Genomic DNA, 27,442 nt, shown 5'->3' on the forward strand with positions numbered 1-27,442 from the left:
CTCTCAGTCACCACTTGATTTATTACAACAAAACTATGAAGTTACACATTTACTATTTCAAATTAAGCTTTGTACTGCAATGTGAAATATTTTAATAAAATAGCTTTGTTAATTTATCTGTGAATTATCGTTAAATTAGTTTCAAACAATGTCGTCTCTATCTAATCAGAAAATGTTCACATATTTCTACTGAGAAACTTCCGAGTGCAAAGGGTTAATACAACTAAATTCTAATTATTCGCTAATTATTCTCGACGCATGTTCAGAATCGGACACCGCGCTCTCCCAAGAAGCGTCTCTCCACCCTCGCAGCTGCGCACATCGTCTTCAGAATCCTTCTACGATTCCTGTTTCCATATCGGAACGCCGACCTCCATCAGAAGCTAACCGGTCCATCGTGGTACCGAGTAGCTCAACCTAAAACAGAACAAAGCGTGTCAGCGCCTGATTCGACTCCAGCTGCGCGGCATCGCCGAACAAGTGCTACGAACCGTCTCGATCGGCTTCTCGCGTTCGACTGTGCGATCCATCGACCTCTGACCCTCGAACGAAGTCGCTCGGAGCGTCTTCAAGATACAGATTCAGTTTTCCGAACATGAACGTTTCATCTCGTCGAAACGCCGACGTTCGTCCGCAAAGGGTTAAAATATTGAATAATTATAATCGAACTTCTTAATAAAGCGTGTGCACCATTTTTAAAATTGAATTCAGTGTCTGTATTATTTCCCGTGAATCATTATTCCCTACACACATTCATCGGACCACATTAAAAATCTTCGCCACTCTCGCAGGACAAAGGGTTAACAAACAGAAACCACAAAAGCTTTCGAATGCATTAATTTTATTTTCTTTCTGCAAAACACAGCATTACAATCGTCGCGACTATCGAACGCTGTTCTTTGAAATGAATTAACGAGGAAACATACATAAATTAAGGAAAGTTATTTTATTTCAATATTCCCCATATCGCTGCATCATACAAAGCTGAATATTACACATAAGAATTTCGCAAATCAAATCAACTGACTGACCGTCAGCTCCCGAGAGCAAGGGGTTAATCGAAGCAACGCGGTCGCGTCGCGGAAAAGCGGCACGCGCCTCGCCAGGTGCGAAAGCGACGCGTGGCAAAGGTTAGGAGGGAAAAGGGCGAGGCGGGTGACCGGCTCGAGAAGGGAACGAGAGAAAGATCGCGATCGAGGACAAGCCAGAGGCATTTCCATTTAAGGAAGGCGGCGCGCGATCTCCGGCTGCTCTCGGCGCCAGTTGGACGCGCGTGTTCGGCGGCCGATCGGCGGCCGATCGGTGGACCCCCGAAGGCGGCGCGTCCTCCGGTAGTCGCGATCGGCTGGTCCGCGCGTCTGCAGCGTCCGTGGGGCGTGCGTAATTCGGTTGATCGTCGCGTCGTCCGTATTAGAAGCTGGACCCGTCGACGGGGACGGGTTTCGCGTGGACATCCTTCAGGTCCAGCGTGAACCCGAACGCTCTGGAGACGTTCAGAGCCGGATAGCGAACGGTGACCTCGTTCCGCAAGGTGTCGCCCACGATGCTGCTCGAGCTCTCGTAGACGTACGCGTTGCCGTCCGACGTGCGGCCCGATTTCACGAACCTGGTCCCCCTGTCGTCCGTCAGGACGACGTTGCCGCCGCCGCCGACCAGCTGCACCGAGCCGGCGCCTGAAAGCGAACGCCGTTAGCGACTCGATCGGAGTGAAAGGAAATCGCTTCGCGAAAGTCGGAGTTTCGGTTACCGATCCCCTGCTGCAGGTTGCTCGCCAGGCGATGCGCTCGGGCCGTCTCGGTGTTCACGGTCTGCTGGATCTGCTGGTTCAGCTGGCCCACGTTGCGCTGGATGTCGCTGGTCAACGCGTGGATGTTCTGCGTCAGCGCGTCCACCCAGTTCGTCGACGCTTGGCCCGCCGCGCGGCTGCAATCGTCGGTCGATTACTAATACGAACCCCTTGAGCTGCATCCGTCATAACTAACCTCGCCAATGCCACGACGGCGAGTATCGCAAAAGTCGCTCGCATGTCTCCTCGTCGAACGCGACGATTCGTTCCTCTTCCTGCGTTGGATCGGTCGCTGGTCCCTTGACAATTGCTCGACGCGATGGAAAGAACGACGTGGATTGCACAGATCGCGAGGAAAGTTTCGCTACTCCGACGCGCGCCGATATGCTCGCTCGGATCGGTTGCGTCAGGCACTTTGTTCGACCGACGGCCTAGTCACGGGTGAAACGCGCGCGGCTCGAGCGGGGATATCGGCCGGACGACGTAATCGCCGTGTTCGCGATACGAGCGTCGGCGAATCCCGTTGCGAGCGGAGTCCGCCGAGGTGTCTTCGCGCCGCGGTGAAGGGTTATCGGTGTCGGCCCGCTCCGCGCGGCGGAAGTCGCGGAGAGAAGCGTTTCGAGCGCGGATTCGGAAGGACGAAGGTCCGAGCGAGGACGCCGCGCGGGCGGTTTCAGGAGGATGTTTTGATCGAGCCAAACTGGTTTCCAGCGCGCGCGGCGGGAACTGTACTCGGGTACAACGGATTTACGGTGCGCAGTTACGTCGGCCGCGCGTAACGCGGTAATCGATTGTTTTTCACCGATCCTTCGCGGTCCGCGTGTTTACCTTCGACGGAATCGACTGCGAAGCTGCTCGAGCAACTCGGTGGATAGATGTTTCGAGTGTTTTTGTGGTAAATAACGATGGAGTTGTATAGGTGGTATGTTTGAGGAGGGGGATTTTTGTGGTAGATGTAAGGGGACGTGAGCGATTCGTTGGGAATCGAGATCGGTATTTGAGAAATGGCGATGTGGGGTTGGATGAATTGATTATGGAGGCTTTGATGTGTTGTTTACTTTCTGTACTGAGCTCGTAATGTTTTAGTATTGATGGAATAGACAGTACAGAATTTCGAAGAGGAGGAGGAAATTGTCTATTCTAGTTCAAGTGGAAGTTGAATTTGAGGATGATATATTGGCAATAGCAAAATAGTTTGCTTTGTACAATACTGTACTTATATAGCACTAGATAACATGACTTTTCTTCGACACATTTTAAAACTGAATTATCTTAGTATAACGACACTTTTAACTTACTCCCCTATCAGTCTTACAATTCTTCTCTTTCGAGATTTGCTAGTCAATACTTTCAAGTTACGATGCCAAGTAATTTCGGTTTGCGCAAACAAACCATCACGTATATTGTTCCTCTCCTACCAATCTTCCAATTCTTCTCTTTTGAGATTTGGTAGCCAACACTTTTAAGTTACATTGGCAAGTAATTTCGGTTTGCACAAACAAACCATCACATCTATTCCGTTCCTCTCCTATGAATCTTCCAATTCCTCTCTTTCGAGATTCGCCAGTCGATACTGAATTTACCAAAGAACCAAGTTGAAGTTACAAAGACCCAAATCATATGTCGCGCTATACGTTCGCACGTCCCGACTCGCGTCTTCAACTTACCTCGCCCACTCCAGAAGCAATTAGGACGTAAGTCCGGAGCCCACTGTACCACTACTCGCGAGCGCAGCGCGTCGCGTCCTGCGACGCGTCGCCCCCACGCGACCGGCGTACCGGTCCTACGGTAAACGCGGTGCGACCGTCTCCCTGGCCTTGAACCCTCGCCATCCTGTTCGCCCTGTATCCCTTCAGCCCCGAATCCCTTCGGCCTCTGCGGTCGTCGCCGTCCTCGTCGCTCGCTCGCTTCCCCCCCGAAGACCGGTCCTGCTGCGTCGGCAGGAACCGGTGTCCCGTCCCGATCCCGCCCGATCCCGTCGCCGTCCCACGGCGAAACCCGACTCGCCGACGACGCGCGCCGCGCGATCCGTACTCCCGGAGCAAGTGGCGAGCGAACGAGCCCGATCGTAAACGCGTAATGGTTTCGCTCCTCCTACTCGTTCCGCGATCGCGGCTCGGTCCCTTTCGCCCTCTTCCTCCTCGCGGCCGCGTCCCGTCGCGGGACCGCTAGGCCCTAGCATGGACCAGCTATCGTTAGCGACTCTGGCTAAGGGACTGCCGAAGGTAACGCGGAGGAGGAGCGATAAACGTTCGCGGAGAGCATGAATTTTCACCCTTTGTGAACGGCGATGCTCGGAGATCAGATTTTCATGCTTGGTACAGAGTGACCTAATTACTCGAACTGCAAGAGATACGTAGTTTCCTTATTTTTATTGTTTATAAGATAGATGTAGAATTTAGCTTCATCTGTTAAAGGTTTAACCAACAAACAAAGGGTTGACGGACGAACGTCGACATTTCGGCGAGATCAGATTTCCATATTTCGAAGACTATGTCAGAAAAAAATGATTTAATTACTCGAATAGCAAAATATCAGCACGCAATTTCCTTTTCTACTATCAATTATACAATTGATATGTAATTTAGCTTCATCTGTTGGAGGTTTGGTACATTTCAAAGAATCTTCGTTTACAAAGGGTCACCTCTCGAGTGCGAAGGGTTAATGAGTACGCCGAGGTTTGTATAATAATTTCAAAAAAGTTAAGGCTATACGGAATTGATTTCATGACAAAGTGGCTTATAAATTTCAATGTCACAGCGTCCGTCATTTTGCATCGCCATGAAGAATTCACGCTAATTAGTTCGGAATAAAGAACGAAACACAAAAATCCACGTACCTTCAATCCTACAAACAGCAAGAAATCGATCCACAGTTCCCTTCTCTATCACCCAACGATCCTCCGTAATTTGGCAGAATCTAATCAGTTCAGTATAAAGAACGAAACACAAAAATAGACATACCTTCAGTCCTAAAAACAGCAAGAAACCGACGCACATTCCCTCCTCTATCACCGAACGATCCGCGTAATTTGGCAGAATCCGCATAAGGTCGGCATCAGTTGTTCCGCGGTTCGTCCGCGAAGGGTTAAGCTTCGTTACCGAGAGTCAAAGAAACCGCGCTCGTCCCGGCCATCTAGGGAGGATCGACGGAAGCAAAGGGATCCGAGGAAGATCGACGCGCGCGTACGCTCCAGTCGCGATGGAAAGAGTCCCGCGGCCGGGCGACCGGCCGAGCTTGCCGCGGTGAGGGCGGGAGGGCGGAGAGGGCGGGGAGAGCGACCGCGGAGGGAAGAGGAATGCTCGCCGACGGTGGTTCAGTGGTCCCGCGGTAGCCGAGCTGTATGGAGCTGGTTCGTTCGTCAGCCGCCTGTCCCGATTCGAGCGAGTACAACGGACCGTTCCGATGTTTTTCCTCCGATAATCTCTCGCGCCGCGCGTTTAACGGCCGAACGAGCGAGGCTCGCCTCTACCCGACAGTCCGCGAGTTGTTCTCCAGCTGAGGATCATACCGGTGACACGATACCCGACGCACCGTCGGACTGGGATACGCCGAGCGGTCGCGAGCCATGCGCGGAGCACGGGAAAAGAGCCGATCGCTGCAATCCGAGGACGCTTGATCGGTTCTCCTGAACGTGAGTACGACGCAGAAAGTTGCGCGATTTCTCTCGGCTCCGTAGTCGCACGGACGTCTCCTCTGCGGGAGGACGAGCCGGGGAATCCCCGGAGCCGGAATAGACCGCGGGACGACCGATCGACCGTCGCGTCTCGGTCCAGCGTTTCTACGGTACTCCGAAGGATATTCGACGGAGTGCTCCGTTGTTCGGTGCTCAATGGGAAGGAGCGAGAGGGAGAGAGCAACAGAGAGAGGCGGAGAGAGCGAGAGAGAGGAGGGGACTCCTACGGTTAGAATTCGTGGTTGTCCCTTCACGCGTTCCCCTTGAAACGCCCGTAAATCGTTTCTTCCAGTCACGTACGCGTCGCGTTCTCGCTCGAACGATGTTTTGTTCTGGCCACGACGAGCGAGTATAGAGCCAGGTAATTCGGCTCCGAAGCGTTTCCGTTCGCGACGCGACGCTGATTTTCGTCCGGCCCGAACAGCGGAGAGAGAGAGAGACGAACGGGGAGAAGGAAAACCCGCGCCGCTGGACCCTCTCGTTTCGAGCGATCCGACAAAGTATCCGTATAAGGAGCTGCCGCGGCGCCGGTTCTCGCTTCTGCCGGTCGGCCCGACCGCAACCGCGACCTAGAAAATCCGTGCCGCATCTTCGCGGCGATTCCCGCGAGCGGATCCGCGAACGAGCTCTCTCGCCGCGCGCCTCGCGCCGCGTAAAAGTCGCACTTTCTCTCGCCCGCGGCAAGGCAGCCTCGACGTCGTCGTCGGACCTTGTCGCGTGTCGAGGTGTCGCGTGTCGCGTGTCGGCCGCCGCGCGATTTCCCCGCGCCGGCCCGGGAAGACGGCGCGACGCTCGTCCGAATGACGGCCTCGCTCTCGGAGCGGGCCGTTCCGTCGACGCCGAACGGTGCCGAGACTCGGCCGAGATTCGTCGGTTAAACGAGCCTAATTTATTGCCGGCTATTACACCGGTCGTCGCTCCGCGCCGGCGTGCGACGGTCGGAGGCGGCACGGGAAACCCGAGGACCGGCCGTCGAGAGGCTTCTCGGGTTTTCTACGGCTCGTGGATCGGCGCGGTCGCTCGGCTCTCCTCTCCTTCGCCGCGAACCACTGGCCGGAGGTCGGCGAGCGATAGATGACCCCCGTTATCGGTGACGAGCGTGACGAACGAGCGATCGACGAACCACCTGTTTCTCCGCGATCGGTTCCGCCGCCTTCGTTTTTCCAGCGTCCCCCCGGCTTGAAACGAGGGGAATCTCTCTCCGTCGCGAGTCGAATCGGACCGATTCGTTTTGACTGGATCCGATTCGATTCGACCGGTGCTCGAGCTCCGAACGGTATCGACTCGCGGCGAGGTAAGTCGCGTCCGCGTGACCATGTTTGGCGACCCGCTCCCATAAAATTTCTCGCAGGCCGTTCGCGCGCTCGGCCACGCGCGAGTACACTTTATTCGTCGTAGCTCCGATCCGCTCGCCTACCGAGCCAAGTTAAATCGCCTCGTAATAGCCGGCGCGCGGACGCTCGCCGCTGCCACTCGACGCGACGCGACGCGACTCTTCTATCCGTGGACCGAGGAAACGGGTCGGTCGCGAGCGGCAGATACGAGGAGCGAAGCGGAGAGAGAAAAGGACCGCGTGCCACACCCTGCGAGGCAGAGCCGCTCGCTGGAAAATCGCCGCGGCCGGCGCGGATCCGTGGAAACCGCTCTCCGTCCGCAGAGCGTTTCGCCGCGTCGACGAACGCCACGACGGAACACGATCTAATCTCCCGGTACCTCCGACGCGCGGTTATCGTTCGAGCGTTATCTTTGGTAATCAAGGGCCGGCCGCGGGGCAGGGGGGACGAGGGACGGGGAACGTCTCGCGCGATAGGAAAGCGTTCGTCGAACGGGATAACGGTACCGCTCTGGCTCGGCCGCTACGCCGTGGCTCCGCGCGCGACATCGAGCCATCTTCGTCTCGTTCTCGTCTTCTTTCCCGTCCGCGCGCGCGGCTCTCCGGGAAGAACGTCGGGAAGAAACGAGCGCGGCCGGAGAGATACTTCGAATCCCGTTCCGCGAAATCCTCTCTCGCCGCCGGTACTTTTCCTAACCGATTCGCGGGAGCGCGCGACGCCGACACCTACGCACGCCTTCTCGTCTCGTTCGCGGCCGATCTCGCTATCTTCTTCGACGGCCGCGACGCGATCCTACGTGTACACTTCGTGGCGAACGCTCGGCGAAACTCGATGAGTGGATGGGAATAAAAGTGAGATAAAGATAAAGCCGGAGATAAGGATGACAATGAGGCCGGAGGTAGAGCTAGGGTTAGAGTTGTTGGAGCTGTTTGAGCTACTACTGGAGTTCGAGGTGATGGAGATGATAGGGATGGCGCTGGAGCTACTGGAACTGCTAGAGCTGGAGCTAGAGATATGGATGCTGGAACTACTAGAGCTGGAGCTATAGCTGTAGCTACTGGAACTATTAGAGCTAGGGCTATAGCTATAGTTACTAGAACTATTAGAGCTGCAACTAGATCTTCTAGAACTACTAGAGCTACTAGATCTAGGGCTATACCCATAGCTATAGCTACTAGAACTACTAGAGCTAGAGCTATAGCTACTAGAACTACTATAGCTAGAGCTATAGCTACTAAAACTACTATAGCTAGAGCTATAGCTACTAAAACTACTATAGCTAGAGCTAGAGCTATAGCTACTAGTACTACTAAAGCTAGAACTATAGCTACTAAAACTACTATAGCTAGAGCTAGAGCTAGAGCTAGATCTAGAACTAGAGCTGGAGCAACTAGAGCCAGAGCTGAAGTTAATAAAGCTAACAGAGCGACTAGATCCAGAGGCAGAGCAAGAGATAGAGATAACGACAAAAGTAAAAATAATAGTAAGAAAAATGAAAAAGCCCGATGCCGTTGAAACGCTCTAACGGACAATCTACTCGATAAAGTAGCCGCAGTACGGTCTTCGCGAACGAATACGGTAAACGAGTACGGTCTTCCGCTCGGCCTCGTTCGTGCCGAACGTCTTCGCGTCGGCCGTCGTTCCTTATTAATATCCATTAGAATCTATCGAACCGCCGATCGTCGGTTGATTCGTCGCCAGATTCGCGGCGCGCCGTGGCAAACGAATCCCTCTAGAGCAAAAACGCCAATCAATTTTCGCTTCAGAATCTCAACTTGAAAGAATGCCGGGACGCGCCCCGACCTATGACAAAATCATCCTCCACGTAGCGCAACTGTAAGAAACATCGACGATCTATCGCCAATGTTGACCTTCGGATATTTACATAACGATCCACGCCAAAAGGGCAATCAACAATTAAAATCGTAAATGTCCCCCCTTAGAAAAGTTAAGTATATTAACACAATTAGAGAAGATATCTGAATAGATAGATAAACATGGCTGCGAAACATAAAAATTCGCACGTTTCTACATCATCACCGTCCCCGTCGCGTTCAGCTGAAAAACTGCAGGTTCCGGTGAGATTCGCGAAACGTTCGTGTCGGCCGGCAAATATACACGACACGTCACGGCGTTCCCAAGGAGGAACGATGGAAACGAATGAGCGGCGACGGTCTCGGCCCTCGATATTTATATTCGAAGAAAAGCTCGCGTCCCTTGAACAGTTTCGGGACCACCGTGGCGTTCGTGTATTATCGTGCCCTCGTCGAGGGGTTTTTAAAAAGCGCACCCTCTCGGGACCACCTCGACGCGAGCCGGAATAATTTCACGTGGGCCGCAGGAACGCGAAAGAAAGTCGCGGCCGATCGGAGCGGCGGATCGAGCGCAGGTCTTGCGACGATCGAGCGTCCCGTCGAGGCGCGTCGCGGCGTTCCTCGCACGAACGAGGAAGGAAACGTCGTTCCTCGCCGTTTCGGACGCGCCGATGTTCCGCGGCGTCCGTCGGTGTTCCGTTCGCTTCAAGCCGAGACGAGACGGAAATACCCGGTGCGCGGCGCGACCACGTGGGTCCTGTATCGTATCTCTGCGTTCCGCGCTCCGCTCTCGCGTTCCTCGTCCCCCTTTGTCTCGCCGTCGTCTATTCATAGACGAGAAAGCGGGCTGTCACGGTGACGGCTGTCCGAAGGCGACGCGCGAAAAATCGACGGACCACGGCCGAGGAACGCAGAGAACGAAGGAAACCCGTCGTCGATAGAGAGAGAGAGAGAGAGATCATTGACCGATCGTTTGATCGTTTCAGGTGCAACGCGGAGACGGGTGGCCGTTCCCGAGATGGACCCGAGGCGGTGGTCGACGCTGATGGCGATGCTGGGGACGCTGGTCGCGGCCTCGAGCGGCGCCGACGACTTTCGACGCATCTCCTACGATGGTAAGCGCGCCGGGTTCTCTCGATGAGAGAAAAAGTCAGGACGACGACGGGGCTCGCGCGACGCCCACGTCGCGCCCGGGAACACCGTTGCTCGACTCCGGTCGCGTGCTCGTCCTTTCCGAGCGGCTGCTCTCCGCCGATCGAGGATACGCCGCGGACCCGAAGAAAAAGTCGCGGCACGGTTTCGAGCGCGCGACGCGTAGGCGGCCGGCCCGGCACGCGTCGGCACGCGTTCGTGTCGTCGCGGAGTCGCGGCGTTCCCTTCGATTTCTCCGCGGGCCGCCTGCCCCCGCCGCGTCCTCGTTCGGCGCACGCTCCGCCGGCCGGCCGCGTATCTCGTCGCGTCGCGACGCCTCGTTCTCGCGTTTCCTTTGTTTCGCGTCGCATCCTACGGTGTCGTTTTTCCTTTCTCCGGCGGGGCCGCGGCCGCGCGTAATCCCTCGACCTCGAGCGTCCTCCCACGACGCGAGAAACGGGGAACCTCGAGAGCCGCGGCTGACGTCGGTTTTCCAGGATTTCCAGGCGACCGCGGCTCTCGTGGGAATCGAAAGCGATCGCGTTCTCGAATCGTCTCGAGAGACGTCGAGGTTTGTATGAGAAGATGGAGTCGGTCGGAAGACGGCTGAGGGACGCGTCGATCGATAAGAGATCCACGGCGATCGCCGACGGCGATGTTGATGGCGATGTCGATGCCGATCGCGCGGTTATCGCTCGGTACGAGCACCGCCGATGGAAAACGCGGACGGATTCGAGCGAAACGACGACGCGGACGGAAAGGACGGACGGCCGGCAGCGGGCACGGACAGGAGAAAAAGCCGCGGAAAGAGAGGGAACCGGTCGGGTGGGGATCGCGGTGAAAAAGAAAAGGCGGAGAGTGAAGGGAGGATACCCGAGAGGCCTTCGAGATCAGGTTATGCTAACTGGGGCCCGTTCGTCCCACACGTATCTACTTATAAGCTCGTGTACGCGATGCACAGTTGCACGGTTGCACGGACGGCGACGTCGCGTCGGTGTACCGTGCGCGCGCGCGCAAGCGAGCGAGCGAGTGCGCGCCGGCCAGCCGGCCGCCGATAAACGAGCACCCGAATACGTGGAAACGCGAGAGGTACGACGAACGACGCGGGTATCTCGGCGAATTCGTATCTCCGCGTCGGCGAACCGGCCGATCGACGGACGACTCGCGGAACCTTCGGCAACGGCGAACGGAATTCCATCGATCCGTTCCCTTGGCTGATCGCGGGAGAACTCGTAGACCTTTTCACGATTTGCGAAAATTGCAGGAAATGGGGATAGAAGGGAGCAATGTCTGTGCAGAAGTAAATGTTCGATTGTCGCGTAATGAATGTTCAAGCTTACCGATTCGAGAATTAGAGATTATTGAATGGCAACCATTGTTCGAGCACGTTGCAAGACGTTACTGGTCGCCGATGCATTTTAGCTGTTCATCGGTAAATATTGCACGGGGCGCCATAGTTTCGAGAACGGGGAATATTCTCCGAAGCGGATCTGATTTCGCGCGGTATCGAGCGAATGAATGGTTTCTCTATTTATGTAACGCCGGAATCGATGAGAGAACACAGAACTACAGCACTCGTATTTTGTCCGAGTCCCCGAGTTTCGTTCAGGAAGCGGAGCGCGCGCCGGGGCATAGATCATCGAACGCGCGACGCTCCTTCTCGGACGTCGACAAACTAGTTTGTCCGGAAGGGAAAAAAGAATTCGCGGAACACCTATGCGATTGTGAGCGCGCGACCGCAGCCGAGTCCGTGACCGCGGCTGCGGATACCTACGGTCTGTCGGAAGGAAAAATCGGCGGAGAGAGATCTCTCGAGCCGGATGGAAAACTGCGATCGACGCTCGGAAAGGGATCCGAGATGAAGCTTTTTCACGCGGAACTTTGGCGTGTGTTTCAGATTTGGCGGACGGCGCGGTTTTCCAGCAAGAAGGCGTGACCACGTACTCGCAGCTGCTGTTCGACGTGGCGAGGCAGCAGGTCGTCGTCGGAGCACGGTACGCGCGTCGCGATCGAAGGGACGATACGTGGAACCCGGAAGCGGGTTCGAACGAGGGAACCGTGATCCGCGAGCGAGCGGGACGTCGAACGTTTGGCGGGCAGCCAGCTCGTCGCCTCGCATTTCGCGGTCGACGCGACGGAACGAGAAGCTTCCGCGAGACGCCGGGAATCGAAAGAACGCCGGGAACAAGCGCGCGTTTCGCTCCGAAAAGGAGCACCGGCGCGAAAGGCCGGGGCAACGCGGTCCCGCCGATCTCGGGGTGTCGAGAGCTCGATCCGGCTCGGACGGAAATAAAATTTCGGTTGGGTTTCTCGTTCGCCGGTTTCCCTTCGAGCAGAGGCGGCCGGTTACTCCCGGGAAAACGAACGGAGAAAGGAGAGGCGTACGTCGGGGAACGTCGAGACGGCGCCAAAGTGTCCTGCGCGAGTACGCAATCGTTCTTGTTCTCGGATAATCGCGGGACTCGCGAGCAGGTAAACGAGTAGGCTGTTCCCGCGGCGCGCGATGTCGGCTCGGCCGGGCGTTCGTTGTTAACCGGACCATGGAAACCCGACGGAACGAGAAGGAAAAGCGCGGCGCGACGCGGCGCGGCGCGGCGCCACGATTTGCATTCCTACCTTAATTCTGGTGTGCGGCAACCGTGACGTCACCAAATCGGAGCATATCGGGAACGCAACGCGTCTCGGGCGCGACAGGTACCGCCGGGGAAAAAACGACGAGAACTCGCTCGCTCCTTTCCTGGATCGCGCGGCTGTTCCGCTCGAACGTTCACCTCGCTGCCCGAAATCGCTACGACCGGCGAACGCGTCTCGCTCGCGGAGGAATCGGCGGAAATCGTTGTCGACGAATCGGACCGATCGTCGCGATGCTTTCCGAGACGAAGCGTCTTCTTCCTCGTTGCTGAAAACCGTCGACGAACCTCTCTCGCGCTTGCAGGGACAATCTGTACCGGCTGACTCTGACGTCGCTGACGCCGCTGGAGCACGCGGCATGGTCCGCCCCGGAGGACAAGAGCAACACGTGCCAGAACAAGGGTCAGACCGTCGAGGACTGTCGCAACTACGTGAAGGTGCTGCTCAGCAACGGAAAGAGCCTGTTCACCTGCGGCACGTACGCGTTCAGCCCTTGGTGCACCTGGAGAGAGGTAGGTGAATCGAGTCGGCGGGCCGCGCACCGCTCTGCTCGGCGCTCGACGGAATGGGAGGGAAATGGAACAAGGAAACCGGGGATTTTTATGTAATTCAATTTGCCCGATACACGCACCGCTGAGATACGTTCTCTACAGATTATTCCTTCTGACGGCTGAGAAAAATGAGCTACGAGAACCGAGTAATTAGTAAATACTTCCATTTCCCCGGTGGCAGATAAGATTAACGTAGGATGCACTGTGGGGGAATCGTAACGACTCGCGTGTTCGAGGAATATAGAAAATAGTTTATTCCAGAGAGATGATTTATGGAAAGAATGGAATCTCGTAGATCGATGGACTCTCGGAACGTTAGATTATCCTGTCTCGCCATCTAACCCTTTGCTCAGAGGTGACTCAATCGCCACTTGATTTCATGTAGTAAAAGTATAAAATTTGATATTTAACACTAGAACTACCAGTCGAAATGACTGGTTTCGATTGTTTTGTTTCACAATTATTGATATCTGAAAAGCATTGAATATTTCAAATGATCTTGAAGATAAATTGCTTTGGCTTGAATACTATAATGAATGTCTGAAGAAACCGAGAATAATATTGTCAGAATTTTTATAGGGATTACATATTAGTAGTTAGATTAGATGTTAAATATTTCTAACGAAATACTTCCGAGTGCAAAGGGCTAACTAACTGAGAACACCGAAACATCAGCGATAAAACTACCGAGCTTAAAATTGACAAATTGCAATGGAGATTCGCAATTGGCAAAATCGGAAGCTTAGATCAATTGACTCATCGAAATTCCATAGAAACTCCAAAAGTACATCTATCGAGATTTCGATCCATTTACAATTCAGTTTGCTCTAATACGCAGTCATCCCCTGTCATTCTTCCCTTCGACATCCCCATTCGCACCCTCGCGTCCATAGACAACATTCGCTTAGTCACGTACACGCTTCCCGAATCACGTGTTTCTCGGTGTCCAGTCGCTCGGTCGCAGAGATCCTTCCCTCAGCCACTCGAGATCATCCCGTCATACTTTCCCTCGCCGTCGAGGTCACCCTGGGAGGTCGTTACGGCAGGAAAACTTCACTTGATTGGTTTCACTTTGCTTGATTCTACGAAACTCGTTACACGAACCGACAGAGGGTCGCGCAGGTATCGCTGCCTTCAAAGAGATTGAAGTGCCCTTGCGGTTTTCCCTTGGTATTTAGAGGACCTAGCTTAAACAAGTGGGGGAGGGAGGGTTTGAGTATAATGAGGCTGCAGCAATCTGCAGCTTCTGTTGGGACTGTTATTCTAGGGCCCACTTTGGGTCCGTTATCTCGGACTGCAGCCCCTGTTTTCGGAAACAGGGATGTTTTCATGCGCAAGTTTCATGCGCAACACGTCTGTGAAAATTTTGTCTAGATCTAGGAGGTGAAGGTTTAGAACGTGACTTCCTCCGGACAGTCCCTGAATGAATTAAAAGAGGGTGAATGAATTAACCCTTTGCACTCGAGAGGTGACCCTCGGTCACATGATTCGATAGAAACAACTGTGAAGTTGAATATTTAATATTTCAAATTAAAGTTTGCGTCGCTACGTGAAATATTGAAACACCTCTGTTGCTTAATTTGTCTGTGAATTATCGTTAAATTAGTTTCGAGTGCAAAGGCTTAAGTTCCATTTGTAAAACAATGTTCTGTGAAACGTGAAACAAGGACGGAAGAGGACACCAGGTTAAATCGACCTTCATTGCTGTACGACCGTTTTCGAAAATGTCCGATCAGGTAGTGCGTCCCTTTTCGCTCGTATTTCCCTCGGCACCCCTGGCGCACAAAGATGGAGCTGTAGAAAAGACAAAGACCCGACCCTTTGCCAACGCCCTGCTGCGCCATTCTTTCTACTTTCCCTGCGTCTTACGTTTCTTCCTCTTTTCCCTCATCTCGTCCGAGAATTAAGAGTGCGACGTCGGTCTTTGGGAGAAAGCAAACTTTTTGGACATCGGCGTGACACCAAGGTTAAACAATGAATGTCACAACTCTAACAAAGTTACCCCTTGCCTTACATACAACGCGTCAGACTCGTGAAGATTTTCAACATGATTCAACAAACATGAACATTACTCGATTCATTCGAATTGAAAGTAAACTTTACCCTTCTGTAATCAATTATTCTACTTAACAGCGAACGTAAACACGGAATATATCTACAGTTTCTCTCTTTTCCCAATAAATTATTAAAGACAAAGTAACCGTATCGATCAGAGTTCAGAAAGAAATCATAGGGCAACGGGTTAATTAAAACAAGCAAAGAACCATAGCTCAAACGAACATTGCATTCGGACTACGCAATTCCTCCACCAAAACGAAAATTATCTAGTTACCTATTACCAGTTATTACTATCATCTATTACTATTATCCAGTTATCCACGTTAAATCTCGATTTTCACAAAATTTCGATAACTTCGCACGCGAGACGATCGGTACACCAACGATACCACGGTTTCTGCCGTAGATCGAGAACATCACCAGCGTGACCAGCGAGATGTCCGGCGTGGCGATGTGCCCGTACTCGCCGCACGCGAACGTGACCGCGCTGCTCGCCAGAGGACCGACCGGCGGACTGTTCACCGGAGCGCCGACCGATTTCACCGGCGCCGACCCCGCGATCTGCAGGACGCTCGCCTCGCCCAGCCTCCGCACGCATCAGTACGATTCCATGTAAGAACCGCCTAACCAGCCGCCAATTAATCGCGATCTTTCGACGGACATTACCTATCTATCTTCTATCTTCTTCTTCCCGCTGGTTGCTTAGGTGGCTGAACGACCCGCAGTTCGTCGCCAGCTTCGAGACCGAGGATCACGTCTACTTCCTGTTCCGCGAGTCCGCCGTCGAGTACATCAACTGCGGCAAGGTAACGCGACACTTCCGTTCCCCGTGTTCGGCGTTGTTCCGAGGCAAAGCTGACGGCGAACCTCTGCCGCTTACAGAAAATCTACTCCAGGATCGCGAGGGTATGCAAGAACGACCGCGGCGGGCTGATCATGATGAGGGAGGTCTGGACGACGTTCAGCAAGGCGAGGCTGAACTGCTCGCTGCCCGGCGAGTTCCCTTTCTACTACGACGAGATACAGGGAGCGGTCTACCACCCGGAAGAGGGCATCGTCTACGCGACCTTTACCACGCCCGTGTGAGTGACAGGCTGGACACCGTAGATTTTAACCCTTTGAACTCTGTAGGCTACAATATTGCACCGGTTATAATATGAAATATTTTAATGAATCTTAACCCCTTGCCGTACAATGATGATGAAAGACTTCGGGATTAGTTTAATAAACATGAATATTGTTCAATGCTCATGGATCGAAGGAAAAAACTATTTTGTCATAGAACGAAGGATTAACCCTTTGCACTCGGAAGTGTCTCAGTAGAAATATTTGAACATTTTCTGAAGTACAGACGACATTGTTTGAAACTAATGTAACGATAATTCACAGATAAATTAAGCAGCAAGCTATTCTATTTAAATGTTTCATATAGCAAAATATAATTTTACTTTAAAGTACTGAACATTCAACTGAGAGTCACCTTTCGAGTGCTAAGGGTTATAAGCTAACGCGATCAAATCTTTCATGTCTGAACGATCCGAGGAACACGGAGAATCGGTATGTGCGCCAGCGTTCTCCCTTTGGAAACTCGAATTAAATCGAACTCCTCTCGCGACTTGCCCGTCAGCTACTGAAACTCTGTCGCCGGTTTTCCAGCAACGGCATCGCCGGCTCCGCGATCTGCGCGTTCAACATGTCCGCCATCACGGGCAGCTTCGACGGGCCGTTCAAGCACCAGGAGAACTCCGGCGCGGCCTGGCAGAGGGGCCCGGTCCCGCACCGGTCGCGTCAGCGCTGCGGAATGCCCGCGGACCTCGCGCCGCACCAGATCATCGACAATCAGCGGTACCAGCTGATGGACGACGCGGTGCAGAGCACGACGCTCGAGCCTCTGCACGTCGCGACGCTCGAGAGGTTCGCGCACATCGCCCTCGACGTCACGCCGACGAAGCTGCACCGCGGCGTCACCGTACTCTACGTCGCCACGGACGCCGGGCTCGTGAAGAAGATCTCCGTGCTGCCTAGGACCCTGGAGACCTGCGTGCTCGAGGTCTGGGGCCCGCTGCCGTCGCCGCCGTTGACGCTGCAGTTCCTCAAGGACACGCAGAGCCTGTACGTCGGCACGGAGATGGGACTGCTGAGGTAATCCTCGCGACTTTAACCCTTTGCGCTCCAGGTTGTCTTGGAATCTATCGGCAACTGCAACTAATTTTTAGGGTAGCTGATTGCTGAATCGATTTCTGTAGTAATTTCTCTGAGAATTATATGTTACGTTTCTAATAGTTATCAAAAAAGCAACCAGGAATGGGTCGTTTCGACTGGTTCGTAGTTCTAGTTAACCACTTGGGAATGAATCAGAAATTCAGCAGTCTATGATGAAACGATGACTTTTTCTTATGTGCCAATACGTTTTGTAAAAGGGAACTCAATCTTTATCTGTTTCATGATGTCCTATAGTTATGTTATTCATTTCAATGAATATTGAAAAACAATTGCCATTGCTTTATTCTCCATTTCTTCTGTGATACGTTGCTCTTCGAATTATGTAAATATCATTTTTAGTCTGGTTTTTACGAGCTTCTTCCCAAACCTTAGTAAACTCGTCCGGTTATCTTCGTATAGGTTTTCGCCTGGCATTAAAAGGGTTAAGGAGAACGAACCTTCAGAAATGCGTTTGCATCACGTGCCGTCGATTCGCAGGTTGCCAGCGGTGCAGTGCCATCGACACCGAAGCCGACAAGCCTGCCTGAACGCTCAGGAGCCGTACTGCGGTTGGAACGAGCTGCTGATGAAGTGCGCGCCGGCTCCGAAGCAGAACCACCTGGCGAACCACTGGCACCAGGAGGTGACCAAGTGTCCGATCCTCACGGACCCCGTGGACGGCGGGTGGAGCGCGTGGAGCTCTTGGTCCGGCTGTCAGCACGGAACCGCGGACCACGGTCGCTCGCACGCGCACGGCCACGTGCATTCTCACGGACACTCGCACTCGGAGCACGCGGAGGTTCGTTGCGCTCTATTGCCGTTAGATAACTAAACAGTCGTGTAAACAGTCTGTTGTTGCGGAAAGTAGCTTTCCGCTGCGCTAACAGTCTATCGAAGTTCATCTATTCTTCGAATCGTTTCCATTACTGTTACGACAGAGTTTAACCCGTTGAACGTCACTGATAACCGACGGGTCTGAATTATTTCAGACAATTGACACGCAAGGCAAGCATGTCGAATGAAAATGTTTAACGCTAGATTTATGGAAGCTGTCGATTTGACGGATATTGAAGTATATATTATATATTTACGTCGACTTTGATTGATGCAATTATATCAATATGTACTTTGATTAACTATTTTTAAATCTCTAACTTCCAAAATCCGAATGAACGAAACCTAGTCCGTAAACCTAGTGTTAAGCGTTGAGTTTCGTTATCCAGGTGTAATCCTGCCTCCGAATTGGTTCGCAGATGACGGACAGCTGCCAGTGTCAGACGCGGGAGTGCAACAACCCGCCGCCGCAACACGGCGGAGCGAGCTGCACGGGCGCCAGGGTCAGAGTGACGAATTGCACCGTGCACGGCGGATGGACGGCGTGGTCGGCTTGGTCCGCGTGCTCGCAGACCTGCGGCCTGGCCATGCGAACGCGCCGCAGGTCCTGCACTAATCCTGCCCCCGCGTTCGGCGGCAGAGTCTGCGTGGGCCACGACCACGACGACATCGTCTGCATCGACCTGCCGCCGTGCCCCACGCCGACCAAAGCCGCGCCGCCCCCGCAGTCCGGACAGTGGTCCTCTTGGGGCCCGTGGAACTCTTGCTCTCGACCGTGCAACACCGGTGAGTCCTCGCAGTCATCAGTAACAAAGTAGACGGATTACGTTTGAAAGAGCTGACAGGACAAGAGGTTAATTCTCTGACCTTCGCAGGGATCCGAATCCGAAGGAGAATGTGCGAGAGCCCGTCGATGCGTAAGTCCATCGGCGTCGAGTGCAACGGCTGCGACGTGCAGGTCGAAGAGTGCAACAGCCACCGGTGCGTCGAGACGAAAAGGTACTCCGGCTGGACGCCGTGGCTCGCGGCGAACGCCACCGCCACGGCCCTTCAGACCGGGAACATCGGCTACGTGGAGAAACGCTTCCGGTTCAGCTGCCGCGCGCAGACCGACGACCCGTCGAGCGTCCGCGTGCAACTCGCCAAAGAAGAGGAGCGTTACTGCAGGAACGACGGTTCCTGCTTGCGGGGCAGCACCAGCCAGACCGGATACTCGGATCTCGCGACGGAGACCGGTTGGGGCGAGTGGTCCAGTTGGCGGCAATGCGATCGGCCTTGCGGCGGCGGTTCACAGCATAGGGTAAGCTGATTCCCCTTAACCCTTTGTACGGATTATACTCGTCAAGCACAGTTAACCGGTTAAATCGATTTTCGAGAACTTCTTTATAAAAGCTATAAACGTGAATTCATTAAGATTCCAATTGGCTCGCATCTCAGTTTAAGTATTCCTGAATCATCCTTCGATCATTCCTCAAAGTGTCCGTGCCTTTGCAGCAACAGTAAAAGAAGAAATTAGGTCACTTTGAGCCTGGTAGTTCTAGTGTCAAAAATATATCTCCTCCTGCTGTTACTCTTACAATGTTTCAAGTGTTCTAAGCACCTTCGATTCCAGAGGTAGTTAAAGAATCAGAGATCGCTTGCGAAGTTTCGCGACTTCCTGCGCCTCAAAGTCTACTATCAAACTCGATTTCCCACATCATTGATCTCATAGTAAACCACGTGAATGCTTAGGTGAGGCAATGCGAGTCGCCGCCGTGCGAAGGCGGCCTGTCGCTGCAGACGAAGGTGTGCAACACGCACCCGTGCCGGGCGAGCGCGGGCGGCGGCGGCGCGGCCCTCGCCGCGGAGAGCCAGTGGTCCTGCTGGACCGACTGGTCCGAGTGTTCCGCTTCCTGCGGCGTGGGCGTGCGCACGAAGACCAGGGACTGCCTGACGCCGGAGGGCTGCGAGGGTCCGCGCCTGGTCCGCGAGGACTGCGAGATGCCCAGCTGCGAGTCGCTGCTCGGCTGGGACTCCTGGTCCAGGTGGAGCCCGTGCGACGACGACCACCAGCAGCACCGGAAGCGGCTGTGCGTCGAGCACGGGGAGGGCAGGTGTCAGGGGCCGGGCCGGGAGACGCGCGACTGTCTGCCGGACTGCACGGACAACGGTAAGCGGAAGGACCTCTTCGAGATCATCGAGGCAACATCTCGTTCGCGTTCTCACTTTCTTTATTTCAGACGTGAACGCGCTGCGCTCGAGCGTGGAGCACTCCGGAGTGACGATCGGCGTGGTGGTCGCGAGCTGCGTGGTCGGCTTCCTGCTGGGCCTGGCGGTCACCGCGGTGCTCGGCTTCTGCTACCTGAAGCGGCGGCAACGCCGAGTGCCCGGCAGCCCGCGCTACGCCGCCAAGCAGAACCCCTACGTGACGGTCCCGCTGAAGGAGGTAAGCGAGATCGCGAGCGAGCGTAAGCAAGACGAGTTTCATCGGATCGTTCCGCAGGTGAACGCGAAGCGGCAGCCCAGCTTCTCCGGCAGCACGAACGGCAACGGCACGCTGCGCGGCAAGAACAACGCGAACGTGAACGGCCTGGGCAGCCCGAAGCCGTACCCGAAGAGCCTGGACTACGAGTCCGCGACGCTGAAGCGGAACAGCCACGGCCAGCAGCACATCCGGGCCGACCTGGACCAGGACAAGTACTATTGAAGCGTGGCCGACGCCGGGGAACCGAAACAGAGTCGGGGCGGTCTGGTTGGAACCAGCGATCGACGGACGAGTCGCGGACGAGCGACGGTCGATCGGGGAAACAGGATCGAAGCGGGGAGAGACGCGTGACGAACGCGAGAATTCACAAGTACCCTTTTTATTGTACAGACAGATAACCTGGAGTTTTAACGTCGAAACGATTCAGTGCCATCGCGCGAGATTAAACGGAGCGAATGAACGAACGAACCGAGTCCGGTTCTGTATGCGTGTGTGCGTGCCTGCGAGCGTGAGTGCGACAGATTTCTTATTGGCTCACATTGAGTCGCGGAGGAGCGCCGGGAATTGTAAGAACGGCGGAATATACGAATAAAGGAACGACCGGGCGTCCGGAGAGGACGCGTCGAGCCGAAACGAACGACGTCTCCCGTTCGCATTCCCCTCGATCACAGGTCTTCGGCGAACTGCTCGATCTTCTCGATCGCGTAGTCCATCGACGCCTCCGTCGGAGGGGGCTGGCACGTGACGACCATGCGGAAGAAGTTGCCGTGGTTCTTGTAGCTGAGCGGCGTGTAGCCGATCATCAGCGAGCCCTCGAGCATCATGCGCTCCTTGATCTTCGTCGTGATCCTGTACAGCTTGTCCCACCAGTCCCGCGTTTCCGGCTGGCCGCGCATGCTCTTCGGCACGTACCTGGAACAACGGAGAGAGAGGATCGAGTACGGGGAACAGATTATTGCGAGTCGGGATACTCACCAGAAGCAGACGTTGCAGCCCTCGTAGCGAGGGAGCACCAGGCGGAAACCGTCGCGGTGCTCGATTCGAGCGAAGAAGTACTCGGTCGCCGACATGGCGCGGTCCACGGACTCGCGGAGACCTTTGGTGCCTCGCGCCTTCCACATCAGCCACAGCTTCGCCGCGTCTATCTGCGGAACGAGCATGTTCGCTGGAATATTTTAACCCTTTGCACTCGAGAGCGTTTCGGTCGCCACCTGATTCGAGCAAACTTATCAAATTTTACATTCGATAGTAAATCGTGTGCAACGTATCAACGCATGACACATCGAAATAAAGTAGTTCTGTCCCTTAATTTGTATAAGATAAGCAATCGCGTTAGTTGCGAGAAATATCGTTAATATTCAGTCAGAAAGTAGTGAATATTTGTAATGAAAAAGGTTAATATGCAAAGTTAAGAGTGCAAAGGGTTAATACCATCACTACAAACTCATCGTATCATATCGTAACTCATCGACCAATCGTATCGTAATTCATCGTATCGTATTCGTATCCATATATCATATTGATATCATCATTACATCACGACACCATTGCAACGCGTCCTCCGACGTTAACCCTTTGAACTCTGTAGGCTCCAATATTGCATCAATTGTAATATTGAGTATTTCAATGAATCTCAAAGGAACTACTCTAAAATTATTAGATTTTACACATCCAAATTTTGCACTAAGAAGGAAAATAAAAGAAGGAATATTGCATTTCTCATTTTCGCTAGGAATACTATAAAAATTAGTCTCGGTTGCTGATAGATTACGAAAGAACCTGGAGTGCAAAGGGTTAATTTCTTGAGCACCTCAACAGATCAGAATCAGCGTCGAGACAGTGAGTCCCTCGAACCGATCGCGTTCGGTTTACCTTTCTCCCGCATTGCAGGCTCTTGTCACCGGTGTCCCACGACACGTCGTAGTGTTTGTCCTGCTGGAAGAGGTACTTCGCTCCTGCGCAGTTCGCCTCGTGCAGGAGGTTCCTGCCCTTGGCCAGGAACAGCGAACACTGGAACGGCGCGCCGAGCATCTTGTGCGGATTCCACGCGACCGAGTCCGAGCTGCAACCGGAAAACGAATCGATCGACTAGTCGGATGAAGCGGGTCGGGGGTGGAGGGGGTTAGGTCGTCGAATTACGTACAGCTCGATTCCTGTCAATCGCGATCGATACTTGTCCGACAGCAGCAGAGTACCACCGAGGCAGGCCTGCAACGGGTGTCATCGTTAAGGTCTGGCTGAACCACCACTGAATTTCAGCGTTCACACAAGCACTCGTAGACTGCGAGTTAACCCTTTGAACTCGAAATTTTTCATTCATCGAAAAATGGAGCGTGTACTCGTCGAACGCAGGACGAACGCACGTAGAGTACATTTCAATGAAAGATCAAAGCGAAACGAATTACATGTTTACGTGAAAAACTGAAGAATTCATCGCTGAAAGAATTAGTATCAAGCTTTACAATGACGTGTATACACGTCAACCACAATTAACTGGTTAATTAGAAAATAGGAGAACATAGAGAATCGTTACTAGTCACGATAGACGTCAACTACGTTCGAATTCAGAAATGGCGGGAATCCAACGGTACGTACGTCAACGTGCAGCCACAGATCCTCCTCTCGGCAGATCGCGGCGATCTCCGGCAGCGGGTCGAAGGAGCAGAGGACCGTGGTGCCGCAAGTGGCGTTCACGAAGAACGGCTCGTGACCCCGTGCCCTGGCCTCCCTGACGGCGGCCCTCAGCTCGTCCGGCCGCATGCGGCCCGCCTCGTCGGTCTTCACCTAATCAGGCGCGATCGGGAAAATGTACGCTATCGATCTGTTCTGTAGCTTAGCCTGTACCGCGGTACACGCACAAGGTACCGATCGTACCTTGTAAACGTGATCGGTGCCTAGACCCAGCCAGTGAGCGCCTTTCCCGATCGAGTAATGGCCGGCTTCGCTGGTGAAGCAGGCCAACGGCGGGAGGCCGGCGATGCCCGTTCTCTTGGTGTCCGGGAACTTCCGGAACCTGGCCAGCACCATGCCGTACATGTTGGAGATGCTGCCGCCGGGGCACAGGATCCCGTCGCCGTCGGGCAGCGGCGGGTAACCGATCAGCTCCAACGACCTCTCGATCACCAGGCGTTCCATCAACGTAAACACCGGAGCCACCTCGTACGTGTACCTAGTCGAACCGATCGCATCGCTCGAGATAATTGACCGATAGCGCGGTATCTCGCGGCGGGTAAACTTACTGGCTGGTGTTGAACACGTCCGTCAACCAGGAGCCGAGCAGCCCGTACTCGTCGACGCCCGCGTACAGCTGATTGTGGAAGTGCGGGCTGAACGTCCTCACCGAGTATCTGATCGTCTGCCGTATCGCCGTCTCGATGTCCTCCCGGGTAGCCGGTTCCTCGGTCAGATCGACGGACATCCGACCCTTCGGAGGGAACGAACGAGATAAACACAGTCGCTTCGGCGTACGCGCGCCGCTTACCCTCAGTTGCTCCGGCTGCACGAAGCGTATCACCGGCTCGCTGTCCGAGTCGAACACGTTCTCCTCGCGCAGAATGTCGAGCAGGCGCGCCAGCAGCCCGACCGTGGTCCCGTCGCTGGATCTCGAGCCTTCCATCGTGCACAGCAAACTGTCGGATCGCGTCTGGCCGCGGCGCGACTTCGCCGTTCCCCACTACCGCGGCTCGATTCAACTCTTTGTCCGTTCGGCCGATCGCACGCGCTCGCTCGCTCGCTCGCTCGGCCTCGTGCCCCCGGCGTCGCGGAATCTCGGGAGTGCACCGCGTTATCGGCGAGCGCGAGAACGGAAACGGGAAGAGGGCATCGAACGATTCTGGGGATTTGTGTCGCGATAACGGTCCGTTCGTTCGTAATATTCCACGCTCGTGGAACGAGCGGACGGCCGACGGCGGCGCCGCGCCGCGGCCGAGCGGGGAACAAGGGAGGCTGGGCGGGAGCGTTAGCCGGACGTCGCGAGCGAATCGCCGGAGTCGCTGGGAGCGTTGGAACCGGCGGCGTTGCCGCGACTCGAGGAATGGTCGACCGGCAGCCTAGGTGTCAGGCCTTTCATCGAGGCCCACTGACCCTCGCAGAGCTCGTGGATCGATAAGCGCATCAGCATCTTGCCTCCTAGAGTCCCGGGCCCTCTGCAGACCGCTCCGGCGCCGAACTCCCACGCGCCGAAGCTCTCGGTGGTGTTAGCGGAGCGGTCCTCTCGCGACAGGAACCGCTTCTGCAGCCAGGTCGCCAGGTAAGAGGCGGCGCAGTCGCAGTGCCACGGGTTTCTAGCCAGACGAAGCTGCTCGATGGACGACACCGGGTCCAGGATCCGAGCAGGTAACGAGGACAGGTAGTTCGACTCCAACTGCCTGCCGATTTCGATCGGTTTAACCGGTTAGGTGAGCAGCGCTGTAGCGCTCTTGTTGTGCCAAAATTGCGGGGCGCTTCCGTTAGCAATTAGAATTTTCTTACTATGCTTTCCAAGGAATAGATCGAAGTAAGTTTATTTGAATGTTATTTTTTGATATTCTTTAGAATATTTGTGATCACATTAGGTAACTGCTATTATTAACCCTTTGAACTCTGTAGGCTCCAATATTGCAGTTATAATATTCAATATTTTAATGAATTAAAGAGACTACCCTATCATTAGATTTCCTATTATTAATTATTAGATTTCTATTGAATGCTCAGAGGGTACTATAGCATTTCTCATTTTCTGGAGTGCCAAGGGTTAATTTCTTTTGCGTACACAATCACTCCCATTTTTGGTAAATACCCAGAAAAGCTATTCAGCATCGGTTAACAACATCCACCGTTTCGATCGAACGTGTTGGGGTTCAGGAGGTTTCAGTTACAGTTTCTTACAGTTTTCGTAGACTCGGCGTGTCTTGGAACAGCTCGGCGTCCATCGTCCTCAGATGGTTCGAGTGCAGGAAGAGGGACGTCAGGTTGGCCAGACCGCGGAAGGCGCCGCGAGGCAAGCTCTCGATGCCGTTCGCGTAGAGCACCAATCGTTCCAGCGAGCGGGAGTGAGAGAACAGGTCCGGCGTCACGTTTCGTATGCGATTGTGGCCGAGCTGCAGGTCCCCGAGCATCGTGGGCCCGCGGAACGCCGACGGGTGGATCTATGATCGGCGATCAACGGAAACGCACGACAGTGAACGCGGCCGTCTCGATCGGCGGTCAGATTTACGTCGAATACCTTTGCTATCTTGTTGTTGGACATCTCGAGGGAGCGCAGGCGCTCGAGCGGCGCTAGCAAGCCTGCGGATATCTCCGTCAGCTGGTTGCCTCTGGCGTTCAGCTCGCGGAGCGACGCTTGCGCGCGGAACGTCTGCTCCGGCAGGTCCTTCAGCCGGTTCTCCTCGATGCCGAGGTACCTGAGGTTCGCCAGGTCGGCGAACAGGTCGCCCGGCAGCGTCGACAGCCGGTTCTTCCCGAGGAACAGCTCCTCGAGCATCGTCAGGCCCCGGAAGGTCCCCGCGGTCAGCGTGGAGATGCGGTTGCACGAGAGGTCGAGCAACGCCAGCAGGTTCGTGCTCAGGAACAGGCTCTCGGGCAGCGTGCGCAGCCTGTTCGAGGACGCGTCCCTGCGCCGCGCGCGGAAAGTAGAGGGATAACAATACGGGGGTCGTGCGAGGGTGAAAATTCGTTCGACGGTCACTCACAGGATTCGCAGGTTGCGCGTGCTGAAGAACTGCGAGCGGTGCAGCTCCCTGAGCAGGTTCTTGCTCAGTCGCAGGTGCGTCACGGCGTGCAGCGAGAAGAACAGGTTCAGGGGGAGGTGCTCGATGGAATTGTCGCCCAGGTCCCTGAAACCACGCGCGTGTCACCGGAACGTATCGTATCGCGCCGCGGACTCTACTTACAGGTGGCTCAGGCGCGTCATGTCCAGGAACGTGTCCCTGTGCAGCGCCGTCAGTCGGTTCCCCGCCAGATCTCTGGAAACACCGTGCTACCGGTGAACCGGTGACCCCATACACGCGAAACATACGAAGCGGGCGTGCTAACAACCGATGGGTTTCAGCTTTTACACTTCCCGTTTGAGTGGTGCATCTGTCACGAAGCTTTGGGAGTTTCAACGCTAGCTGATTCGAGCCTTTTTTAACCATGTATCGCGAAACTTAGGAAGCGTGGAAGTCATGAAGCTTTGGAAGTTTCAAAGCCATCGCTAGCTGATTCGAGCCTTTTTGAACCACTATGTATCGCGAAACTTAGGAAGACTCAAACCCATCGCTCGCATGGCTCTCTTGCGTATGAGATTCTTCGCGAGTCGAAAGCCTGATCGCGCGAGCTTCTCTTCGGTCTTACAGTTTCAGCACGTCGCGCGGCACGAGCTGCGCGGCGGGAAGGTCCAGCAAGTCCTGCCTCCAGCAGGACACGGACTTGATCTCTGGCTGACAGCGGCACGGTCCCTCCGCGCAGATCTCCCAGTCCTCCTCGGCCGCGCCCATCTGCCAAACTGAACGACTCGTCAGAGATCCGCGGGAACCGCGCGAAAGACAGCAGCCGGGACTCACCGGGTTGCTCGACCGCTCTGAGTCTCCTCTCGAGGCGGGACAGTCTGCTCTCGAGCTCCTCGAGGAACGTCGAGAGCACGCTCCCCTCGTTCGCGGCTATTCGCGCGCCTGTCGCCGAGGCCGATTCCGTTCCCGTCGGCCGATCGAAGCTCGGATTCGAAGCGGAGGCGGCGCAATCGCTGGCGGACTCCGACCACGGCATGGCCCAGTCGTGCCGGATCGGCGTCGAGAGGAACAGCACGAGGAAAACGCTTTCGGCCGCGGAACTCATGCCCGAGAACTTGTTCGACCTGTCGCGGACGACTCCCGACTAATTCGTCCGGCCCGGCCTCTTCGTCTTTCGGGCTGCATTCTCGCCCGACGAATCAATTCCGGCGCAACGATCGAGATTGACGAACAATGGCGACGCGAGCCTCGCGCAATCGTTTCCCCTCGAACCC

General features: G+C 54.7%; 4 protein-coding genes across 5 annotated transcripts; 1 reads left to right on the top strand and 3 right to left on the bottom strand.

The window, feature by feature from the left end:
* Nucleotides 1–824: 824 nt before the first annotated feature.
* LOC116433399 (uncharacterized) lies at nt 825–2,338 on the bottom strand. Its single transcript, XM_031991453.2, has 3 exons — nt 1,983–2,338; nt 1,748–1,923; nt 825–1,673 (listed from the first exon to the last, which is right to left on the bottom strand). The coding sequence occupies exons 1-3, from the start codon at nt 2,024–2,026 to the stop codon at nt 1,411–1,413; spliced, it is 483 nt and encodes a 160-aa protein (XP_031847313.1). The 5' UTR covers nt 2,027–2,338; the 3' UTR covers nt 825–1,410.
* A 6-nt stretch (nt 2,339–2,344) lies between these two features.
* Sema5c (Semaphorin 5c) lies at nt 2,345–21,118 on the top strand. Of its 2 annotated transcripts, XM_076373083.1 has the most exons (15): nt 2,566–2,681; nt 4,825–5,420; nt 9,597–9,725; nt 11,639–11,735; nt 12,677–12,884; nt 15,388–15,593; nt 15,688–15,787; nt 15,864–16,063; nt 16,638–17,123; nt 17,682–17,982; nt 18,437–18,803; nt 18,893–19,317; nt 19,749–20,166; nt 20,237–20,442; nt 20,500–21,118. In XM_076373083.1, exons 3-15 carry the CDS (start codon nt 9,629–9,631, stop codon nt 20,701–20,703), a joined length of 3,315 nt encoding a protein of 1,104 aa, XP_076229198.1. In that variant the 5' UTR covers nt 2,566–2,681; nt 4,825–5,420; nt 9,597–9,628; the 3' UTR covers nt 20,704–21,118. The 2 variants fall into 2 exon arrangements, with proteins under 2 accessions (XP_076229199.1, XP_076229198.1); XM_076373084.1 differs by lacking the exon at nt 4,825–5,420 and having other exon boundaries at nt 2,345–2,681.
* LOC116433410 (cysteine sulfinic acid decarboxylase) lies at nt 20,845–24,109 on the bottom strand. Its single transcript, XM_031991473.2, has 8 exons — nt 23,963–24,109; nt 23,721–23,905; nt 23,356–23,650; nt 23,077–23,265; nt 22,625–22,689; nt 22,354–22,543; nt 21,457–21,626; nt 20,845–21,393 (listed from the first exon to the last, which is right to left on the bottom strand). The coding sequence occupies exons 1-8, from the start codon at nt 24,095–24,097 to the stop codon at nt 21,147–21,149; spliced, it is 1,476 nt and encodes a 491-aa protein (XP_031847333.1). The 5' UTR covers nt 24,098–24,109; the 3' UTR covers nt 20,845–21,146.
* A 325-nt stretch (nt 24,110–24,434) lies between these two features.
* LOC116433409 (uncharacterized) lies at nt 24,435–27,275 on the bottom strand. Its single transcript, XM_031991472.2, has 7 exons — nt 27,003–27,275; nt 26,794–26,944; nt 26,352–26,423; nt 26,151–26,294; nt 25,685–26,072; nt 25,348–25,607; nt 24,435–24,848 (listed from the first exon to the last, which is right to left on the bottom strand). Exons 1-7 carry the CDS (start codon nt 27,271–27,273, stop codon nt 24,440–24,442), a joined length of 1,695 nt encoding a protein of 564 aa, XP_031847332.1. The 5' UTR covers nt 27,274–27,275; the 3' UTR covers nt 24,435–24,439.
* Nucleotides 27,276–27,442: the final 167 nt, after the last annotated feature.

Source organism: Nomia melanderi, chromosome 13, assembly GCF_051020985.1.
Source record: "Nomia melanderi isolate GNS246 chromosome 13, iyNomMela1, whole genome shotgun sequence".
Taxonomy (NCBI): Eukaryota; Metazoa; Arthropoda; class Insecta; order Hymenoptera; family Halictidae; genus Nomia; species Nomia melanderi.

Excerpts from the sequence above, each read along its gene's own strand:
- LOC116433399 (XM_031991453.2), bottom strand. The coding sequence starts at position 2,026 with ATGCGAGCGACTTTTGCGATACTCGCCGTCGTGGCATTGGCGAG. Across the intron at positions 1,924-1,982 it reads GCCGTCGTGGCATTGGCGAG|CCGCGCGGCGGGCCAAGCGT; the intron begins GTTAGTTATGAC and ends CGACGATTGCAG. Across the intron at positions 1,674-1,747 it reads CAACCTGCAGCAGGGGATCG|GCGCCGGCTCGGTGCAGCTG; the intron begins GTAACCGAAACT and ends GTTCGCTTTCAG.
- Sema5c (XM_076373084.1), top strand. The coding sequence starts at position 9,629 with ATGGACCCGAGGCGGTGGTCGACGCTGATGGCGATGCTGGGGACGCTG. Across the intron at positions 15,594-15,687 it reads ACGCATCAGTACGATTCCAT|GTGGCTGAACGACCCGCAGT; the intron begins GTAAGAACCGCC and ends CTGGTTGCTTAG. Across the intron at positions 15,788-15,863 it reads AGTACATCAACTGCGGCAAG|AAAATCTACTCCAGGATCGC; the intron begins GTAACGCGACAC and ends TGCCGCTTACAG.
- LOC116433410 (XM_031991473.2), bottom strand. The coding sequence starts at position 24,097 with ATGGAAGGCTCGAGATCCAGCGACGGGACCACGGTCGGGCTGCTGGCG. Across the intron at positions 23,651-23,720 it reads GACGTGTTCAACACCAGCCA|GTACACGTACGAGGTGGCTC; the intron begins GTAAGTTTACCC and ends CGGTTCGACTAG. Across the intron at positions 22,544-22,624 it reads CGATTGACAGGAATCGAGCT|CTCGGACTCGGTCGCGTGGA; the intron begins GTACGTAATTCG and ends TTCCGGTTGCAG.
- LOC116433409 (XM_031991472.2), bottom strand. The coding sequence starts at position 27,273 with ATGAGTTCCGCGGCCGAAAGCGTTTTCCTCGTGCTGTTCCTCTCGACG. Across the intron at positions 26,295-26,351 it reads ATGACGCGCCTGAGCCACCT|GGACCTGGGCGACAATTCCA; the intron begins GTAAGTAGAGTC and ends GCGTGGTTTCAG. Across the intron at positions 24,849-25,347 it reads ACGCCGAGTCTACGAAAACT|GCAGTTGGAGTCGAACTACC; the intron begins GTAAGAAACTGT and ends CGAAATCGGCAG.